Here is a 20,868-nt window from a genome sequence, read left to right as displayed (position 1 = left end):
TCAGTTACACAGAGTACATTAATTATTCTGAGAATAGAGCTATCAGTCCCACGATGATATCAGCGCCAGCTGTAGATGTGCCCAGGAACTAAATTTCATATATGTATATATAGCACTAATGGTAATACATAGGTATTTTGATTTATTTCTAGCTATTTGTATCTATTAAATACCTACGTGAATAAAATAACGGGGATAAATTAATACATCAGGATAAGGTTTTTGACATTTATTTCTTTTTTTATAATACTCCACACATAACATTCCACCAATAGCATTGGTCCATTTTCTGAATCTTCCAGCATCCTTATCAGGATTGGGTAACCTATGTAAGGTACTGGTGGTTTCACCTGCAATAAAAACATTTATATTTAACCAGCATGACGGAGAGCCGTGGTGGCGTAATGGATAAGGCCTCGTCCTCTCAATCGAGAGGCTGTGGGTTCAAATCCTGGCCTGTACCAATGATATGGAGTTCATAGTTTAATGCCGCGCGGGATACTGGTTTCTACTCTTGGTTTCGCTTGAGCGTCGATGAACTACGAACGCGATCCATTACGGTATCGCCGAGTTGCTATGATCCATTCTCGGCCCGAGTATCAGGTCCATTCTTTTGGCAACCGAGTTGTACATAGCTTGATAAGCCGCCACTAAGCACCAATCCTTCAGCTAGATTACATCAAACTTAATTTTACGACGGTAGACACAACACTCGTCCAAAGTCGGAACATTAATTAGTGAATATAGGTACTTACGTTTTTCATTCTGGTCACAACCAGGAATAAAACACTTATGTTTCGACGCCATAGTACAAAATCCAAATCAAAAGGCAAATCAAGGTCAATTATAGTACTCGCAAAGGTCAGAAGGTGAGGAGGCAAATCAGAGTCCACGAAAAAGCTAGAGTTGTCGATAAAATCACAAAAATCCGAAAAAGTTATTTGTATTATGGCGGCCGTAATAACAAATAACGTTCCGTATTATGCACACATTGCGTGAATGACATATACACACTGAAATATTTTGTAGTATGCAAATTCTATATTTTTTAAACATATTGATGTCAGAATTAGTAATATAAATATATATGTAATGTTTTATTTTATTAAATTTTCGTGAATGACTAGATACTTAAATATTTAATAACTATTATAGCAGTTGAATTTGACGTAATATTTTGACTGTAAAGAAACGTACCATTGCCGGAGTTTTAATAATTACCAGTATTAAAAATAAATAATAGTAAAATAATGTTGCCAGATATTATTTGGACTCAATTATCATTATTATAATTCTCATTACAGCGCCATCTATAGATGTGCTCACAAACAAAAAATTAGAGCTTGAAAAATAAGAGTGACATTTTGTATTAGCTGAAAAGCCCATGTTCAGTTAATTGTTGACAGCTGCGCTGCATGCGCGCGCGTAACCGCGTTTGATTTCGTGAAAAATACTAAAAATTCCAAAATTAAGCCGAAAAATGTCTTCACAAACCATGTTGAACGGAGAAGTTACTCCAGTGAAAAAGTCGAGAAAGGATAGTAACAAAGTGACCGTTGTGTTGGGAGCGCAATGGGGTGATGAGGGTAAAGGAAAAGTTGTGGATCTATTGGCGGTGGACTCCGACATCGTGTGCCGATGCCAGGTGAGCTCCTCCCGGCTCCAACTTGGGCCTGACATGTGTAGGCTGCACTACTGAACAGTAATCACCACAAACAGTTACTCCAGCACTTACTCTTTTGCAGAAAACTATGAATTAAACTTGACCTCAGAGGTTATGTCTAACACAATGCGAATTAGCAAGTTAACTATAATACGCGATTATTTTTACTCTATAAAAAATCTAGGACCTAAATCTGTTTATTTTCAGTCGAGCGTCCGCAGCTGAACTTGAAATACGATTTAATTGTAAAGCTTTTTCTCTTGGCTGACATCCAGATTTTGTTTGAAAACATTTAGTGAAATTTACCCATGAAATCCTGCAAGATTTGGATTGTGCTAAGTTTTGTGGCGGGTACAGACAGATTTCCCACACCTTTCGTTTGTTAAGTTGTAGACAGAAGTTATGTAACATAGTTCTAATACTTTTATTTACTTTTTTGTAAGCATTATTGCAGTCATGTGACTGGGCAATGATGCAGTCAAGCATGAATGACTGACATAACACTTATCTACATAAATAGACCTCGGTGTGGAAGCTAATTGTGGAATTTTGCCAAGGTCTGGGCCATTCATCGTAGCATAGTGCTATTGAGATGTTTTTTCTGTGTCCTCTGGTTGTTTGGAGTCAAAACATTCTATTTTCAAACAATCAACTATTATTGAGATTGGCGATTTTATCTCAGATTACATTATCAGCCAAACTTAAGTGAACACTTCAATTTTATTTGTGAACACAATGTTTGACATTATGTAGGTAGTAAAATCCATAAATATCTAAACATCAATCAACCAATTATGTTATTGGGGGTCAGTGATGTTAGGTATTCACAGGAGGGTACCAAAGTGTATATAGATATGTAAATATTTCATATTATGGATTTAACCTGTACCAAGTAGTTCCTTATCATGTTATGGTTTTTCTGGTTTTATCTGAATCATACTGATTAATGTTTATGTTAATACTGGTTTAAAACATCAGTTGCAGCATACATACCTAGTCCAGTAGTATTGAGTTTGCTTTATTATATGAACTCTTTTTACTTTTAAATTTAAAGTGTGAAAGTAAATCATCAAATTAGGTGTTGCACATAGTACTTATTATGGAAGTGCTATTAGCTTCTTGCTAACTGGCTTAGATTCTGTTAAAAACATTAAATACCTATCATATACCTACATAAAAACATCATGTACCTTTATGTACATGATGTGTACATAATAAAAAGAGGCACACAAGTACAATACTACAGTGAACTTCCATTGTTTACATGCTGTGATGATGTCACAATGATTTCATACTCGTTTACTACTAGTAGATTTATTCTAATAACATGAACACTGGGTTCCAAACACTCATACCAGGAACTGTTCTAAAACAAAATGCTTACTTTTATAAAAAAAATATGCCCTATTGTTGCGACTAAGGCGCGGTGGCGACACAAAAACGATGGTTTGGAAAACAGTAAAATGATTGTTATTAACTTTTTGACTTACGATTCCACTAGTTCTCGCCAGCAAGCGTAGTTTTATGTATACTTCGGTGGTACAGTGCAAACCACGTAAACGTAACATGGCATTGCGCAGAAGGCCCCCTTAGATTAGATCTCCTTGAAAGTGCGGGGATACTCTGAGGCCAGCTCCACACGTTGTTTTTAATACAGACCATATGTTACTGACCGACAATGGCATTGGTCTCAACGCCATTTTCTAGATCCACACGTTGAAGCTGCGTTGGGTCCAACTTGTGGAGCCGGCGTGACGCTATTTATCTATGACGTCAAGAAAGCGTTCCGAAACCTCTCTTATCATGAAACAAAACATAATCATCACAACAAGTTACACGGTTAAGTACACACTTCCTGTCTCCTCTTCTTCCTCGACTTCATTTTGGTATTTCTTGTCGCCAGGGTGGCAACAATGCCGGCCACACGGTGGTGGTGGACGGCCGCGAGTTCGACTTCCATCTGCTGCCCAGCGGCATCATCAACCAGAAGTGCACCTCTGTCATTGGTAAGCTACTTATTATGCCAGCTTATGAGGTGATTTAATAACTGTCTAGTGTCTACACCGCAAAAAACTAATGTTGAAAGGCTTACCTTCCACCACGTCTTTATTTATTATTTATTTACCCACGTTTCGGCGTCGTACGCAACGGACGCATCGAATTATGAATCCTTTGTATAGAATTTCACACAAGTGACACCTTATGGGCACTGCCGACTCCGTTTGGTCAAAGGTACCGTTTGGCGTGCCCCTGGATTCTCGATTTTTCGGTTTTGTTAAGCTAGTGAAATCCCTCGTGACCTATCACGTGTCGTGTGTATTACATGTACCTATGTTGTATACTCACAGAGTATACTGCTAAATGTGGATAGCTCACTTATCACCTTCGCTACTCTTTATGGATTAAAGTCGAGAGCAATCGAGTTTAATGCGTGATATCTCTATTTATGGTAATACGAATCCTTGAAGCGAGTATTAAAAATACACTAAACACTGCGGGAGCTGGGAGTTTTGATCTGGAAACCTCTAATGATGCCTCGTCCAGAACCCATACCTTATAGCAACCCCTATTTAACACTAAATAGGGGTTGGAGTAAATATTTTTTGCCAGAAGATACCAAATAACCAATAACAAAATACCAAGATATCAAAGGTTTTCTGGTAGAGATTGCTATAAGCAATAAGGCCGCCTCTTTGTACTGTTTTATTTTTTTATTATTGTTTTTTTGTGATTTTTGTTCTTGGTGCAAATAAAGTGTATTTTATTGTATTGTAGAAGTATCTCAACAACTAAGAAGTACGTCCCCGCGATTGAAACACGCAAATAAGTACGCTACCTAATACATACTTACATTACAGGTATACTTACTATCTTATTACTTAAGATTATGAAGATACTCGAGTCTGTCTGAGTCAGATACTAGCTATCGGTCAAAACGCGTCTTCCCAATGATATCAGAATGCTTGCTAAAAGCTAGATTGGCACATGCTCGGGCCAGGAGTACTGTACCGAATGACTTGGTTGATGGCTCTTTTTCTGATGATGATGTGATCCGCTCCTAGGAAAACCTAAAAGAAGATCCATCCAACATTTCACACTAGCTACTGCTTCTTTGCTAGTGAAATGTTCGATGTAACTTGTTAACGGGAGTGAGAGGCAACAAGAAAAGAGTTAATAGACGTAAAAAAAAAACACGCACTCACGCCTTGTACTAATGTACTCCCTTGTGGGGTAGGCAGAGGTGCATTGCTGCACCCACTTTTCGCCAGAGTGTTATGTTAGTCCCAATGTAATAGGGGGCATTTTACGGGCACATCCAAGACCCGAGAACAAATATCTGTGTTTAAACAAATATCTGCCCCAGCCGGGAATCGAACCCGGGACCATCGGCTCAGTAGTCAGGTCACTAACCACTGCGCCATTCGGTCGTCAATAGACGTAGTTACAGTAAAATACGGTTTGTCGGCGTTCCACGCATACAATAATTATGCAGGAATGAAAACAGTAACTAATCCTTTCTACACGGTGATCGTCCCTTTTCTGAAACTGTATGTAAGAATGTACAAGTACATACATGAGGAAATTTAATGGGTTCAAGAATCAGATTTTAGACTCCAGTCGAGACCTAGAGTCTGCGTAGGTACTATAACTAGAATGACTAGGTATAGTAAACGATTCGGGTCATAAGTTGATGTTGATAGCAAACATGACTCATCTCATGACCAAGTAGGAAAAGTGGCAAGTTGTTAGTGAACTTTGGTTGCTATCCGGTGATTCACAGTGTTATTATCTTGTGCAGTGTTATCACAGTGTGCGAGTAGCAATGCCCCTTAATCTAGATAAAGACTTGGTTCATGTCAGGTCGAATATTTAGGAAGGTGACACCAATTCGTCTGCGATACTGTAATGATAATGAAACTATCCGTTCCGTATCCTTTATGTTTGTTACTATCTGTTAGCTTTGCTTTTAACGGTTTCCCGTCGAAATTCCCATGTTATAAACAGCCTGTCATACTATGTACGTTTTAAAGCAGATAAGCATGGTGTTAGTAAAGCAATAAAAAGTACAACCTTGAAAACCATTACATAGGATTAACATTAATCAACCATCGTCATCAATTCATCATGCTTTACAAATGACTACCTTACTAACTAAATTACGCGTAATTTAAATTGATTGCCTTTTCTAATATTGTGTTATTAGTGTAGTCGTATTCAGTGTGTAATAAAATACATTTTCAATGGAAAAATACATGCATGAATAATGTAAACAGAATTAACCAACTAGGTGTAGTAAACTTAAGGTGTGTCCAAACACGGCGTGCAAGGTGCGCGGCAGCTACGCGCGGCATTCGCGGAACACAAATTTGCCGCGCGCCTAGTTTAAACCTTCTGCGCGGCAGTGATGCGCGGCATGTCCGAGACACGCCGCGCTCTTTATTTCGTATTTATTCAAACTACAATGAAAGCGGCCGCGTGTGTTGTTGCTGTGCTTATTATTCGTAAATTACGTAGAAGAAGGAATAAAAGAAAGTGTATTAAAAAAAAGCAGTGTTGGATGCGACCACTCTTTCAACAAAGGACAAAGAATCTGGAAGGGATCTTTTACGAAATCAACTACCGAACGCCACAGTTTTTAAGATTATCTTTGGAAGAATTCGAACACATACATACATTGGTAGAACCATTTATTAAAAAAATGGATACTCACTGGCGAACGGCAATAACGTCGAAGGAGAGACTTGCAATAACGTTACGTTATTTGGCTACAGGAGACTCCTATTCCAGCCTACAATACACGTTTCACGTATCAAAGCAAACAATATCAACAATAATTCCAGAAGTGTGCGATGCCATAGTGAGAGCTCTTAAGGACATGGTACAGGTAAATTATTATGAACTTTATTACTTATATTATTTTTATTATTTGGTGAAATATTTTAAACTACAGATTTTTAATTTATTTATTTTCATAATTAAGTAGTAATTAAATACAACACAATCATCATACGTCAATCACAGTTGTTCTCAACTAATTCACAATATTAATCTACATCCGTGTCTAAATCGCGAATCAATTGTGTAAGGCCAGTACCCATGTTACGTACTAGAAGATGATGAGTCATGATCGGTAAACTGTGAAGTGAAATATCCTCGTCTGTTTTCAACGTTATATTCTTGTGTTGATGATTGATTGAGGAGCTCCATATCAGCTTCGTATAGTATAGTATTTATTGAATGTTTGACTCTCGTAAACATAGTGGCATCATATTTTCTTAGTTCGGCTGCTATGTGCATGCCAAAAGCAACGTAAGGATCATTACTACTGTCATTTTGTTTTCGCATTACTTCTAATGCTTCTTCTATCATTTGATTTTCAGCATCATACTCTGACTCTTGATATGTCCTCTTGTTAGCGGGCATTTCTTTTCTTGGCTTCTTGGTATTTGTATCTTGGTCTCGAGTGCCTTGTTCCGAAGTTCCTGGTTCCGAAGTTCCTGGTTCTGAAGTGCCTTGTTCTGAAATGCCTTGTACCGGAATAGCTTGTTCTGTATTACCCGGCTCTGAGGGTGAGCCACAATCCTGAAACAAAATAAATAAAACGTTATTATTTTTTTTTTCAGCTACCAGTGTCAGAGCAAGATTGGAAAGCAGTATCTAAAGACTTCGAGGAAAAATGGAATTTTCCGCACACTATTGGGGCGTTAGATGGAAAACACATAAATATTCAAGCTCCTTTTCGTAGCGGCACTGAATATTTTAATTATAAAAAGTTCTTTAGTATCGTGCTATTAGCATTAGTAGACGCAAACTACAATTTTATGTATGTTAACATAGGAAGCCAAGGTCGAATTTCAGATGGAGGAGTTTATAAACATTCCGAATTGTATCGAAAGGTAGAAAATAATCTACTTAATGTACCAGCGCCAGAAATTTTACAAATACCCTACATAACTAAAATACCATATGTAATATTAGGAGATCAAGCTTTTGCATTAAGCACACATTCGATGACACCATTTGCAGGAATTCATCCAAAAGGGTCAAAAGAAAGGATTTTCAACTATAGACTATCAAGAGCACGCCGAGTAGTAGAAAATGCTTTTGGAATCATGTCGGCAAAATTTAGAGTATTGAGAAGTACAATGATTTTAAGCCCAAAATCAGCCAAAACCATAGTTCTAGCTACTGTTCACTTGCATAACTTCCTTCGCAGAGACTCTTTATTAAAAAAACCGGCCAAGTGCGAGTCGGGCTCGCGCACAAAGGGTTCCGTAGCAGCAAAATTACAGTTAAATCAACCTATCTCAAAAACTATAAGAGATACTTTGATCAAACCAAAAATCGTTGAAAGAGTTAATTAGCATGCATCACCTCTATTTTTTTTAGAATTTTATACCCCGTAGTTATAAAAATAGAGGGGGGGGGACATACTTTTTACGACTTTGAGAGCTGATATCTCAAAAACCGTTCACTTTAAGAAAAATGTTTTTTAGAAAACTTTATATCATTTTAAAAGACCTTTCCATTGATACCCCACACGGGTATGTACATCGAAAAAAAAAATTTCATCCCTCAGTTACATGTATGGGGGGCCCCACCCCCAATTCTTTTTTTTACTATTTAGTGTCATATTTTTGTAGCGGTTCATACAACACATATTCCCATCAAATTTCATCACTGTAGTACTTATAGTTTCCGAGTAAATCGGCTGTGACAGACGGACAGACGGACAGACGGACATGACGAAACTATAAGGGTTCCGTTTTTGCCATTTTGGCTACGGAATCCTAAAAAACAAATGATTCGACGATTGAAACAGCTTCCTTTACTCCAAATCAATTTATTACCACTCCCTCTGATATTCGTATTTTTTTGTCAAGATATTTTATGACAAACGGATCAATTGATTGGCAAGAAAGATATTAATAATTGCATAACCTTAGGTAAAAAATGGCCAAAATTAATAAACAGCCCCTTAGCATTATTTGATCTCATAGATTTTGCAGTATGCGGGCTGTATGTATAATATGGCCGTTACATCTAAAGTAATATTGAAAAGAGGAAAGTTTTTTTTGTTTGTTACGATTTAACTCAAAAACTACTGGACCGATTTTGATTTTTTTTTTACTATTACAAAGCTACATCTTCACTGAGTAACATTAGGTTATAATTTATAAAAAACAACCAGACCACGCGGGCGAAGCCGCTGGCGGAATGCTATAGTCTAAAAAAAATATAAAAGAAATAGGTACTTACCACTGCATCAATAGGGTTATTCCTGTCATGTAAAAAACTAAATGCTTCATAAGCAAACCATTTAGATTTATAGGCCTCGTTTCTACCTGCAACAGAAAAAAGAACATTATAACAACTAAAACATAAGCTGATTTTGTGTCTTATTAAAGAATTGAATTACGCATTTCATACATGTTGGATAATCGCGAGGGTAACTTGAAAATTAGATTTTTTTGTTTGTTGAGATATCTTAATGATTATGGTGTCAAATAAAAGGTCTAGGTCTAAAACCATTTTATCAGTTTGAATCATGTAACTCGGTCCACGCGTTTAGAGATAATTAAGAATTAGTATAGTGAAAATGTAAACAGCCAGAGATTTATTAATAAGTACTGTTATAAAATGTAATAAGATTAAACTTACCACAACCGGTGACATTACTTGTTTTTTCTCTCCCTTCTATAAGAACTCAAAAGACTTTTCATTTTCAATTTTAAAGCTGCTTTTGGTTGTACGAATGTTTTTGCTATTTCATCCCATAGATCTTCTCTCACATTATTATTGTGATATTCTTTACGTCTAGTGTCCCATAATGGACTATGGGAGCCATAAATTTCAATAAGACGAATTGCTGTTTCATTATCCATTTTATTTGATAAAATACGTCCGTCCACACACAACCACTGGCGAACCAACACTAACACCGTTCGCGGCGATCGTCGCGCGCGGCAGGTAGCTCGCGGCTGCCGCGCGCGGCAATCGTCCAATCATAGCGCGGCAGCCGCGCTCGAATGCCGCTTTATGTTTGGACACACCTAGGAAAACGGCTTGCAGAAGATGGGTAGCATTTTGCCGCAACTTGTATGTGGGCTGTGAAAGCTGTGATCAACTAGTACCATAAGGGTGCCTTGCCATCACCACCAGAGATGTGGGATGATGTGAAAGAAATTTGTTTACATCAGTCCTACGTGGACCAATGAATAGAACTAATATTTTTTTGCTAAAATCTTATTTCTTATACCGTTCAATAGTTTTGTGCTTCAGTCTATGGAATCATCATCGGTAAGATATTATGTAAAGACGACATTAGTAGGTGACCACCAAAACATCCATACCTGTACCTACCTATACCGGCTATACCTAACCGAAATAACTACAAAGTTACAGTAACTAAAGACATTGTTTGTCAAATTCTTTAACTGGAATAAAACAAAACTTCCGATTGTAATAAAAATGTTAATTCTAGCTATCATTTGCCGTTCTGTAGATATACCGAAGGTAATTTAATCATTATTGTACCGTAGCATACCTGGTACCGCAATGTTGACTAAACTCGGGGAATACGACTGTTTTTGTTTAACTGCCTTTTAAGACATTTTCAAGGTTGCTTTCATAATCAAAGCTTTGAACATGACAAATATAGTTATAGTGGTCTCTTTTATTATTATTATTACCCTATCAGGTTTGTTTCGTTGTCGATTAGCCGACCAACTGCTCTATTGCACTAGATAGAGTCCGACAATGCAAGGGGTAAAAGTTGGTTGATAATAAATAAGTATGTGGGGTGTCATCGTTTGTTTCAAAGTTGGGTTTGTAGAATCCTACTGCTGCTGCTCATCTTATGGGTGGTCTGAAAAGTTTCCGACCTAACATAGATACAAGATTTTTTTTCTTAAAATTTATTTTTATTCTTCTACATAGTCTCTCATATAGTAATTAGGCGGAGCCAAAACTCGGATTTATTGCGCCTAAACTGTCCCAACAGAGCATTGGAAATGTTCATTCGAACACGTCGTTGGTCTGACGTTAGCAAACGCGGCAGCCAACGCGCGGACAGCCTTCTCATGCCTAAATCTTGATTTAATATGTGACAAACACGTTCCCTGGACATTTTCATTGCCTCTGCTATCTCTCTCACTTTAATTCGGCGGTCATCTAACACCATTTGGTGAACTTTAGCGATGTTATCGTCAGTAGTTGCAGTTTTTGGACGTCCCGAACGTTCATCATCTCCGAAGCTCTTACGGCCACGTTTAAATTCGGCTGCCCAAAATTTTACTGTGGTAAATGACGGTGAAGAGTCCCCGTACACAGAATCTAACTCATCTTTGATTTGCGTAGGGGCATTCCCTTTCAAAAACAAATATTTTAAGACAGCTCGATACTCGATTTTTTCCATTTTAACAGAAATGCTCACATCGACTCACTCAAACGACTGTAAAATATAAACCGCGCGTCAAAAATGGCTGAAACTTTCAAGTGTTGCTTTCAAAAGATGCACAATTACATTCCCTGACTTTCATTGATGTGTGCTACCATCTTCACGTTGAGGTCGGAAACTTTTCAGACCACCTACGTATGTTGCACTGTCCAAAACATCTTCTGAATCTCATACATTGATGATACTATATGTCATTTGTTTAAATTGGTGCCCTCGCAGTAGTAGGTATCTACTATCTACCTACCCATATTTGGTGTATGTTTGTCTTTTTTTTGTAGTATTTTTTTTTCTTTTTTGTTTCTGTTCAGTGTGTCAAATAAATATTTCTGTCTTTCTTTCTTACGGTACCAATCTGGTCCACAGGCAACGGCGTGGTGATCCACCTGCCCGGCCTCTTCGAGGAGCTGAAGAAGAACGAGGCGAAGGGCATGTCGGACTGGCAGCGCCGGCTCATCATCTCCGACCGCGCGCACCTCGTCTTCGACATACACCAACAGGTACTTGTACTGAGATATGTACCAAGAGGCTTGTAAGAGGCGATCTATGGAAAGGGCTGTGTGTTTCTTTGTGTTTCTACATGATCGAATCAGTAGAAGCCGAAGAGATCCATAGACGAACCAAAGTAACCGACACAGCTCTAGTCACTAAAGCTGAAGTGAAAGCAATGGACAAATTGCTTGAAGGCCTGATGGTCGGTGGAGCAGAAGAGTTTTCGAGTGGATACCACATACCGGCAAGCGCAGCGTTGGGCAGCCCCCCGCGAGATGGACGGACGATCTAGTCAAGTCCGCGGGGAAGCGCTGGATGCGAGCCGCCTCTGATTGGACAAGGTGGAAAAATTTTGGGGAGACCTGTGTTCAGCAGTGGACGCCCTATGGCTGAGTTGATGATGATGACACGGATGTGGACAGGAGCAGTCTGCTGACACTTCAGTCAAAGAAGTCCAGATTCTACGAACTAAAGCATGTTTGACGATAAACATTTGGCAGGAGATAGCATTTCTTTATTATCACGTGCCTACGTAATAAAGATCTATAGTATCTGTGTAGTACACGGAGAAATGGCATTCATTACGTTATAACATTGGCCTTGTGCCATGAGAATTTGACATTCTACTTCGTACTTCGTAGTTACGGATTTTCATGTAATTGAAGAAAATTAGGCGACTGACTTTGTGAAATGAAACATATTATTTATTTGCTAGCAAGAAAGTCTTGTAAATGGTTGGAAATCAGGCCAAGCTGTACCATTAGTCTACAGTATTGTGAATAAATAATCGAACTTTTTTTTTCTATTGTTGTTCGGTCACGAATTCTGATTGGTTTTTCGTTACGAAAGTATAGTTTCACTCTTACTCCACTTTATTTCGCTATCTTCGATTCTCCTCAAAGGCTTTGAAAAATCCGTATATCAGTTATTTGGATGTAAATAAGTATAAAGCGTGTATAAAGCTTTGCCTATTGCTTATTATCGTTATTTATTTTTGCGTTTATAACAAAAGTTATACATGCTAAACGCTGTAAAGAGGTTTAGGAGGAGAGTAAAACTCCTTTTTCCGATAAACCTAAGGTGCTTGCACGAAACATTATTATGCGCATTTAAATCTACTTATGTCCTGTTCAGTCAGTATACTGTCAAAGCAAGCAAGCAATAGATTTAAATACGTTTAATTGTTTCTTGTAAGCTAGCCCTACAGTTCCAAACACCCGATAATCCTAGGTTTGAATCTTATGGTACGTTTACACGCTTGCCAAGCCTTCGCAAGCGGCAAACAGCCCCAAGCCTCCACAAATCTCGTTTGGCGTTTGAAAGGAGTTTACACGCTTGGGAACGCGTCAGTCTGCAAGATAGATCCAAGCATGGCGGACACCGAACTTGTGACGGCTATTGCATTTGGCTTATCGTACTTTTATTTGGTAATGCTCCATGATGATGGATGGATGGATGGTAATGACCATCTGGTAATGCTCGAGGAAAGAAAGACAGTCGTCATTTGACCAGCTACTCATTTTTTATTTTGTCCGTACTAGCACAAAATAAATCTAGTACCAGAAGGTAGGCTCCCTACGAGACACCAAAACGGCCCACTCGCTAATTCGCACTTGCGTACACGGAAGCGTGCGGGCTAGAGCGGAAACGTGTACTCGCCGCGAGATCACAATGCCCACTGAACGCGGACCAACGTGTAAATGCGTCGCAAGCGCTTGCCGCAAACGCCCTTTGATCTGCGTCAAAAAACCGACACTCGACTGGATCGGAAGGAAGCGCCCACAAACTCACGCAAGCCAAGCCAAACGCCCTCTTTACACGCTTGTGATTGTTGGGGCTTGCGAAGGCTTGGCAAGCGTGTAAACGTACCATAACAAGTGTTACCGCTGGGACGGACACATATCTAGACCTAGCGTGGTTGCTTGAAGCTACTACATGTCAATGAAGAATACAGTCTATTGTCATACATCATTAATTGTAAAATAATTTGTAAGTTGTATCTTAAATTTTTTTGTGAAATAAATACATATTCATTCATTCATTCACACATATCTCTCTTGGCTCCCACACCTAACCCCCCTCTCCCCCGCAGGTGGACGGTCTCCAAGAAGCCGAGAAGGGCAAGAACTCGCTGGGCACCACCAAGAAGGGCATCGGGCCGACGTACTCGTCGAAGGCGACCCGCAACGGCGTGCGCATCGGCGACCTCATCGGCGACTTCGAGCTGTTTGAGGAGAAGTGAGTTTACTAGTTGCTTATGTTACAGTAAGTGTACTGTCGTGTAGACCTCACTAGGACGCCATGGTGACGACGCGACGACATTGAAAGCGACAACATTATGGCATTAACGAATTTATGGCAGCGACGAATTGAATAACAACCTCACTTGGCGACGATGTAAGGTACGGTCTGAAGCGAAGTCACCAGACCCTTCTCGAGTAGCATTCGGTACTCCGAAAGAGGTCAGGTTTCTTCACCGTAGATTGTACCATACATTTCAATACGAACTGCTTGGATACGTCGACATGGCGTCCTTCCAATTTTAACATTTTGATTTATTTTCCAGGCTTAGATATAACACGCTGCATACTAAGGTTTCGGCTTAGTATACACTTTTTGCAACATCCTGTGTAACAACCTAACTTGGCGACGTTGCCACGACGTCACACGATAAAATTAGACCCTTTAGTGTGTGTAGAATTGGTTTCACTATGTCTGGACACCACAAGGACTTATAAAAATATTTTACAATGGACAGTTTTGTCGCTACTCGCATATGACGATAATGTAGATCTAGAATGAAACACTCGTTTAAACCAGAAATAATGCGTTTAGCGACAGACTAAGTAATTGCGGCTAACATTCGGTGAGATAATAGTGTTTTTAATAGCATTCACGTGACAAGGTCAATGAACCCGCCGGTATTTGCGTAGTTTCGTTCAGACATAATCTATATTATTAGTATTAGTCATGTTATTTGGAAATCAATAGGTACATAGGTATTACTAATATTTTAAGTGGCAGTGTATTCCTTTATTTTACATTAAGGGCCTGTTCCACAATGTCTGGTTAGTGGCTACCTGTCGGATAAAATACATGCTGTCACTCTCTGTCATTATTTTTTAGACAGTGACAGTATGTATTTTATCCGACAGGTAGCCACTAACCAGACATTGTGGAACAGGCCCTAAGTATTATAAGTAATCAGAGCATTGGGAAAATGTTTTAGATATAATGATAGATAGAAGGCCCAGCCTGAGTTACGTATGCTACTTTTTATCCCGGTATCCCTGCAGGATATACCTTAAAGTTAAAGCCAAAATCGAGATAAAAATCTTCTGGAATTCCATGTCATTACATAAAATATTTTTAATTCAGAGCACTTTTAATCTAATCTGCTATAATATGGACGTTAGGAAGTTATAAAATTTCCTCTTCTGAGCAGGAAACCGTAAATGTCTTAGTAAATATTAAATTTTATGCTGCAAAATGCTTATGCATTTGGCCGCAAAGATAGTACGCTCTGCCAAGAAAGTCTTTCAGGTTCTTTTGGTCTCTAAAACTTTATTTGAGTTAGAAGTTCCTTTATAGGCGGGAATTTTAAATAGGCAGATTATTTATTACCTAGTTTCACCAAAGTAAAATAAGTTAAAATCATCCGTTTGTCACCCCGAATTCCACAGAATAAAACACAATCATCACACTTTACACTCTCTTCTATTTCCACCCGAGCCTTATGGTTGCCTGTAAGCGATCGCTCTTAGCGATAAGGTATTTATTAGCATTAGCTATTTATTGTTCCTGGTTTATAACGTAATTTATTATTGTTATAAGTTAGTTATTTTTTTGTCTGTTTTGTTATTTTAGTCACCAATAAACACATCCTAACTAATATTATAAATGCGAAAGTAACTGTGTCTGTCTGTTACTCTTTCACGCCAAAACTACTGAACGGATTTGAATTAAATTTGTTATACAGATAGTCTAGACCCTGAGAAAGAACATAGGCTACTTTGTATCCCGGAATTCCCATGGGAAAACTTTTTAAGGCGAAGCGAAGCTCGCGGGAACAGCTAGTAACAATATAATTATATTCTATTCTAAAATCCTTTCCCCCCCTTTTCCAGATTCCGCACCCTCACAACGAACTACACGAAGATCTTCCCGGACATCCAAGTGGACACCGAGGCGGAGCTGCAGAGGTACCGCAAATACGCCGAGGAGATCAAACCGCTGGTCAAAGACACCGTGTCGTATCTGCACAGTGAGATATTGAACGGGAAGAAAGTGCTGGTCGAGGGGGCTAACGCCGCCATGTTGGATATCGATTTCGGTGAGTTTTGGGATGTAGATGGCGCTGTGCGAATGTTGTCCAGTCCCCGTATTTTGTAACTGCGTGTGGGGTTGGTTGTTATAAAATGGCTGTCAAATTAGAGGATTATTATTTAATAACTTTTAACTGACTAATCGTATTTCAAAAACGTTTATGTTGAATGTAAAGATGTATTATAAATCTTCTTTCATATTTTTTTCATTAAGATTTTTTGTGTTTTCGGTTAATAAGTCTCCTAGTTGATAAAAATTATCACCGTTTGCTAACGCCCAAAAAGTTACAAAATACAGGGGCAGCTGTTGCCTGTTAGGTCCGTTATATCATGAGAACTCGCTGGGAAAGATACTTTTATTATTTTTTTTAACCCCAAATTAATCCCTTCCTTACCCTCATTCCAGGCACATACCCCTACGTGACGTCATCGAACTGCAGCATCGGCGGCGTGTGCACGGGGCTGGGCCTGCCGCCCAAGGTCATCGGCTCCGTGCTGGGCGTCGTCAAGGCGTACACCACCAGGGTGGGCGACGGGCCCTTCCCCACTGAGCTTAGCGATGTGAGTAATTATTCAGGGTGACATTCTCCATAGTAAAAAGTCATGTGACCAACAAAGTTTCTATGTTTTTCTTTTTGGGAATTTTGACGTTCTTCTGATTTCATTTCCGGGCATAGATATAACATGCTGCACACTTTATTTGTCGGCTTAGTATACTTATCAATCATCCACTGTTACAAATATGATTCTCTCGTCTTGGACCTCCCTCATCCATCCACTTAAGACTAGCTTAGATCCTCGGTGCAATAGCGACGGATAGGACTGGCTTACTGACACTTTAGCTTTAGCGAATTTATTATTTAGTGTAGAGCTAAGATTAACGATTACGATTTAGAACTATATCGTTAATCTTAGCTTCATACTGAATCACCACATTTATATATTCCAAACTTAAACGACCTTTCACTGAAGAGCTCTCGGTATTAATGAAGTACAATCCAAAATATTTTTACACTTGTCGCTATATACATAATTCTTATTTAAAAACAACCATCACATTATAATTCCAGGAGACCGGCCGCCTGCTACAAGAGCGCGGGCACGAGGTGGGGGTGACCACGAAGCGCGTGCGGCGCTGCGGCTGGCTCGACCTGGTCGTCGTGCGGTACACCGCCATGGTCAACGGATACACCTCGTGAGTACAGCAAAAATTCTAGCCATCTTCATCATCTTCTTCATCATCAGCCTTCTATCGCCCCATGTTCAGGTTGTAGTATTGACTGGCACGCTCTTGACCACTGGTTTATGTCTTCTAGCCATCATTATCAGAAGCCTCTATCGCCCACTGTTGGGCCTTCATTGAGTTCGACAACTTTTTCGGTTCAGTACCACTATTGTCCACCGGAACCTTGCTATATTTTCTAGAATTTGTCACCGAGTTAAAAGTATATTATTATATCCAGTCAGTGCAATTATTCTAAATAATTTGAATACGCGTGCATTTTGTTTGCTAGAGGTATATGTTTGCAGTACCACCGCTCAAGTCAAGTGGTCAAAGCATCTTGCCCTCTCTTTAACAATATTACATTCAAACGTTTCCGTAATTTCCCAGCATCTGCCTCACGAAGCTGGACATCCTGGACACGCTGGACTCCATCAAGGTGGGCGTCGGCTACAAGCTCAACGGGAAGAAGATCGACTACTTCCCTTCTTCGATCAAAGAGCTCAGCAATGTTGAGGTAATTTGACGACTGTTGAACGCGTATCTAGTTTTATTCGATTATTAATGTAGATTTAGTAAACAAGTATACATATTTAAGTTTCATAATCATCAGCCCACTCAGCCTCCGGCCTTTCCCATGCAGTGCCACAACAGTCTGCCCCCCACCTTAGAGAGTGGAAACGAATAGGGTCGCCATCTTTCGTAATAAATGGCCACCCAAGTAGCTTTCCCATAGACGTCTACACTAACATGCCAGGCTGTTCTACCGACTAACTATTTATGGGTACTGCTTGGATACCTTCGCCAGTAACGTCTTTGTGAGACACGGCACTAAGGGAAAACGGTATGTTTGAGTGTTCATTATGAATGTTGTATCTTTCAGGTGGAGTACATAACGCTGCCCGGCTGGAACAGCAGCATCGAGGCGGTGCGCACGTGGACCGAGCTGCCCGAGAACGCGAAGGCGTACGTGCTCAGCATACAGAACTTCCTGCAGATACCCGGTGAGTTCATATACATTAAACAATATATTGTGAACATAATTTACTAACATATTATACTAAGGACACATTGTTACTAACACATTTTATGGATTTTACTATCTGAAATAAACTAACTATTGTTATAACTAAACTCAAGAGCAATGAATATGTTCCAGTGACTATACCACCAAATTACTCATAAACGGAAAAGGCTAGCTTAACGACGCCGTCTGCAATATCGTCATTTTTAGCATCAGAATATTATCAACTAAAAACGTAAATATTTTGACCAAATTCTAAATTAAAAGTTTTATAAAATTGGGGTCATCGGTCATTTGATTTCCGACATTTTGTGAGTGGAACTCTTTCATTGTCTTGTGGGTAATATGCTTAGATTCAAGATAGGTATTGTATTTGCCAAAATAAGTGTATACCTACTGTGAAAACCGGTCACCGCAAACTATCCCTTCCTTATTTAATGTCTGTGCTCTATAACATGAAACCTCTTTTGTCCACAGTACGGTACATAGGGGTTGGCCCCGGCCGGGATTCGATCATCGACGCCGGCGAGTGCTCCTGCCCCGAGTAACTAACGGACCATTAGTGTCTCAAACCTCTGGATAGCGACGGGTCAGCTATCCTCGCTTACAGGACTAAGGGCAGTCGCCGTATGGCCAGCTTTATAAACTTGTACCTAGTCAAACTGACAACCATCAATATTTTGAATGAATTAATAGGCTGTTTGTGAGATTGACAAGGTACAAAAGTGTATAGCTACTTATATAGCCGATTATACAGTTAATGCTACTCAAAGTTGGCTCAAAGCGTAGTGAATTCGTAATGCATACAGAGTTATTAAAATCTCAAGAATAGACAACTTAACTTCCAAGCATGACGAATTCACTGCACTTTTAGAAACGCTCAGTTGAAAGGAATAAGACACCTGCAGCTATGTCAATTAAATACGAGTATGTCACTTTGAATAGTATTTGTACCCTTTGGAATTGATTATTCACGTAAAATGTGTCTCTGAATACCTCGAATAATAGAACAACTATGTAAGGCCTTAAAATATTGAGTTGGAGGAACACATTGAGTGTCTCCATTCAATATCTAGCTTCACTATCACCTATAGCAATATACTTAAAATAAAAGTTTCTCCACTCCCACTAAATCTTTAGTCCTTATGCGAGTATTGTTAGCAAAAGTATGATCGGGCCGTATTTCTTATTGTTACTTAATACTTAATGTAAATGCGTGAAAGCGCCACTTATTCACGACTCCATCTTAAGTCCGCGTTATTCTTTGTTCTTCATGCAAGAATCATTTTAGTTCTCTTAAGATTATTGTACTTATCTTTGCGGCTGAAACCTAGCATTGTTGCTAAACTTGTTTTTAATTGTACTAAATAAATAAATAGACGGTGCCGACAGTTCAATCTAGGATCAGTATTGTTATTGTATCAGGGAGCCAGTTCCGTTGATATTTTTTAACTACGAATATTCATGTCAATCGGCACTTTTAACGGTCAAGCATGTTGAAGCAAAACCTCAATAACTGAAAAAATATTAATGGAATTGTCTCCCATTGGTTTTCAACCTGAAAAGCTCGGTTGGAACCCGTCGACTTGGTGCTTAGTACAAAATATATCGAATGGATAATTAAGATCTGTAACACAACTAGATAGAACGCATTTTCCAAGAACTCTGTTATTTTCATAGCTGGAACTAAAGCTAAGTGTAATATTAAAACAAAAGATGTAGATACAATCTACTTGTGTTACTGAAGTAATTTTTAATTCCTAGAAATACGTATGTATCATCTTAGTACAATTACTATTATTAGATGGCGTATATTTTTTTGGAATATAACTTTGCAGTTGGTTGGAATAACTAAAAGTAAGTTATTAACTAAATATAATTAGGTATTCAAGATCGGTGGCCTCATAAATTAATTACAATGCCGTAGAAAAATCTTGTCTTATTTCTACAACAACTTTACTGAATGCAAATGAATTGAAATAACCAATTTACATTTCAAGAATTAGTTTTTAAATAAAAAAATCAATAAATAATAGGTTTTGCCTCGTGATATCCTTTACTATATAAAATATTACTTAATCCCGTAGGTTGATGTATTTACATAATGTATCTAGTGCCTAGTTTCCAATATTCTTTTCACTGTTTTAAAGTATTATAGTATCGATGTTGTAAATTTGGATGTATCTAATTTGTTCCTAAAGAGTTAATTTGTAATAAAAGTTAAAGTGTAGGCTCAGCCAGCACAATCACAAATAAAATAGCAATACAATTGATGATAAAAGACCTTTTTGGATAATTACTAATAATAACAACTGAAAAGTTGCCTCTTTCTGTGTCTTGTCTTGTGTAGAACTAATATTTTTTGTACATTGAAAACTGTTACACGTTTTGACTATTTGGCTTGTTTTGTGTGGATGCTGACATAAACTTTTTAATACACGTAAGGGCCTTTATCGTATTATTAATATCATAGGCCCATTCCAAAGATCTTTTAAAACAATCTTGAAGGCTCACTGGTATCGCCGTTCGCTTCTGCATTCTCGGAAATGTGTTTCTATGTGATATATTGATATCTATTATGTATTTGTGTAATGTAAATGTTTCATTACAGCTGTCTGTCATTAAAATGATGGTTTATTCTTTTACGTAGCTTGTTTTAATTTCCATTTTCCCACTACTTATCCT

The 20,868-nt window shown here is 38.6% G+C and overlaps 1 protein-coding gene across 1 annotated transcript; it reads left to right on the top strand.

The window, feature by feature from the left end:
* Positions 1 to 1,392: 1,392 nt before the first annotated feature.
* Positions 1,393 to 20,828, top strand: LOC105381857 (adenylosuccinate synthetase). Its single transcript, XM_011551659.3, has 10 exons — positions 1,393 to 1,645; positions 3,567 to 3,669; positions 11,487 to 11,620; positions 13,705 to 13,850; positions 15,740 to 15,945; positions 16,344 to 16,498; positions 17,008 to 17,132; positions 17,550 to 17,676; positions 18,043 to 18,163; positions 18,661 to 20,828. The coding sequence occupies exons 1-10, from the start codon at positions 1,481 to 1,483 to the stop codon at positions 18,729 to 18,731; spliced, it is 1,353 nt and encodes a 450-aa protein (XP_011549961.3). The 5' UTR covers positions 1,393 to 1,480; the 3' UTR covers positions 18,732 to 20,828.
* Positions 20,829 to 20,868: the final 40 nt, after the last annotated feature.

The sequence above is a fragment of the Plutella xylostella genome, chromosome 25 (genome assembly GCF_932276165.1).
Source record: "Plutella xylostella chromosome 25, ilPluXylo3.1, whole genome shotgun sequence".
Lineage (NCBI taxonomy): Eukaryota > Metazoa > Arthropoda > Insecta > Lepidoptera > Plutellidae > Plutella > Plutella xylostella.
This window is presented reverse-complemented; position numbering and strand designations above follow the sequence as displayed.

Bases quoted from the DNA above. Each gene is read 5' to 3' on its own strand.
- LOC105381857 (XM_011551659.3), top strand. From the start codon at position 1,481: ATGTCTTCACAAACCATGTTGAACGGAGAAGTTACTCCAGTGAAAAAG. The intron at 15,946-16,343 runs GTGAGTTTTGGG...CCCTCATTCCAG, and splicing joins CATGTTGGATATCGATTTCG to GCACATACCCCTACGTGACG. The intron at 17,133-17,549 runs GTGAGTACAGCA...GTAATTTCCCAG, and splicing joins ATGGTCAACGGATACACCTC to CATCTGCCTCACGAAGCTGG.